At 36.0% G+C, this 2,113-nt stretch overlaps 1 protein-coding gene across 1 annotated transcript; it reads left to right on the top strand.

Moving 5' to 3' along the window:
- Window positions 1-825: 825 nt before the first annotated feature.
- Window positions 826-1,635, top strand: LOC132035131 (glutaredoxin-C1-like). Its single transcript, XM_059425436.1, has one exon. It carries the CDS (start codon window positions 980-982, stop codon window positions 1,370-1,372), a length of 393 nt encoding a protein of 130 aa, XP_059281419.1. The 5' UTR covers window positions 826-979; the 3' UTR covers window positions 1,373-1,635.
- Window positions 1,636-2,113: the final 478 nt, after the last annotated feature.

The raw sequence follows: 2,113 nt of genomic DNA, 5'->3' as shown, positions 1-2,113 counted from the left end.
TCTTGATTAGCATTCAACTTCGGATTACTTATTGTTTTCAAGAGTTGAAATAGTGAAGGTTATATTTTTCTTATATCTGGTGTTCTCTTTGGTCATTCCTTAGAAACGATCAAGTTAATATATCGATTGTTGCATGAGACGTTCACCTAGATTTCTAGATTTTCTTCCCTCTGTCATTATTCAGACCATCTATCAATTTTAGTTTAAGAGAATTCTATACTATATCTTAATTTGCTTTTAGTTATTGCTATTTAGATACATCCCCTTATCATTAGTATGGCCGATCGTGTTGTAGCTAGCTTTGTTAATGGTAAAATAAAAATTTAAAAACTGAATTGGTTTCCATAACAAAGCATTATTTTTTGTAGCAGATTAATAACAAAATAGTGCCATATAAAACGAAATCAAGGGAAGTAATTGTAATTTTTTATTTTCTAAAATACTGAATATTATAAAATAAATATAATTTGTAAGAGTGATTATTGTTTAAGACTGGACACAAAATTTATATATCTAGTACACCAATTCAATATGGATACCTGTATTAATTACGCTACGATATGTATATATCCATCTTCCAAGTATTCCCCCTTCACCCTAATTAAAGCCCTTTATTCCCCTTGGCTATATATTGACGTAACCTTGGAGCTTACAGTAGACATAAAAACCACACAACTGCCCACCTTAATTTGCCTCTTCCATTAAAGGTTTTTTCTCGACATATCTTTTTTGCAAAGGGCTACAGGCTATTGTACACCTTTTGTACTTAATGCACATACAAAAATTTTACTTCTATTATACCTACATCCTATATCTCCCATGCACGAAATTAAATTCATGTACACAGAATTCCTATATTCACGAAACACCCCCCTTTCATTCAAAATCGCCCACCTACACTATATATACCCTTATTGTTCTACTCCTCTTTCCTCACATTCATTGGACACCATTATTTTTTTCACCAATAGTATCCACAATGCAGTACCAAGAATCGGAGTCATCCTGGGGAAATCACAAAAACACAACGGGGAGGCGAAGATCATCTTCTTCAGAGTCTTTGGAGAGGGTGGTGAGGCTGGCATCAAGTAGTGCGGTGGTGATATTCAGCTTGAGTACGTGTTGCATGTGCCATGCAACGAAGAGGCCATTTTGTGAGTTGGGAGTGAGCCCAACGGTGTACGAGTTGGACCAAGACTCTAACGGAAAAGGGATGGAGAGAGCACTCTCCAAACTTCTTGGAAATTCATCTATTGTTCCGGTAGTGTTTATAGGAGGAGAACTAATCGGATCAATGGACAGAGTTATGGCTTCTCATATTAATGGAACTCTTGTCCCACTTCTCAGGGAAGCTGGGGCTCTCTGGCTTTAATTCCAATGTCATTTCTTTCCATTTGGACAAATGCCAAATGTCATCAATTAGACTCAAAGTAGACCAGACGAACTTTTCTGTTAGCTAATTTAATCTTTCTTAGATTTGAGGGGGGTTAGTTTGTAGATAGTAATCTCCTAACCCTCCTTTTATCCTTGTGTTGTATGCTGAGGTAAGGCCAATCCCCCCTCTTGTACTTATTCTGAAGTTATATGACACCCCTGCTAACAAGGGAAAATTTAATAAAACGAAAATTCTTTCCATTTGATGATAGTTATGGTCAATGGTGGATGCAACCTATGTATAGGAATATTTAACGGTTGCTCATAACTTCCGGTCGATTGGTGTCATTCCAAAACCATATGTGTAAGTTGGAAAAGTGATGTCGAACCATATTAGACTGCCCCGACGTTTGGCCCATGAGGGGATAAACATCGATCGAGTAGGAACTCCCCAACATATATAAGATATGACTTTATTCAAACGTGCTACGGGCAAATGTTATTGTTTTCAAAGAATATATCGTTAATGTGTATTAAGTGCATTGATGTTTAAAGATTTAAGATGAAATATGATAAATGTTTATGATCCATAGGATATTTCATACTAAATGATGATTTAACAAGATTATGATACTTGTTTTCTCAAAGATTTGGAGGGACGTTTATGAGAGCTACTGGGTCGCAGGACTCACGATCTTACTTTTGATCTGTTGATTCTTTAGCATGTCTTGTCATCATA

Source organism: Lycium ferocissimum, chromosome 10 (assembly GCF_029784015.1).
Source record: "Lycium ferocissimum isolate CSIRO_LF1 chromosome 10, AGI_CSIRO_Lferr_CH_V1, whole genome shotgun sequence".
In the NCBI taxonomy this organism is placed as follows: domain Eukaryota; kingdom Viridiplantae; phylum Streptophyta; class Magnoliopsida; order Solanales; family Solanaceae; genus Lycium; species Lycium ferocissimum.
Note: the sequence above shows the minus strand (reverse complement) of the source record. Positions and strands in the feature narration are given on the sequence as shown.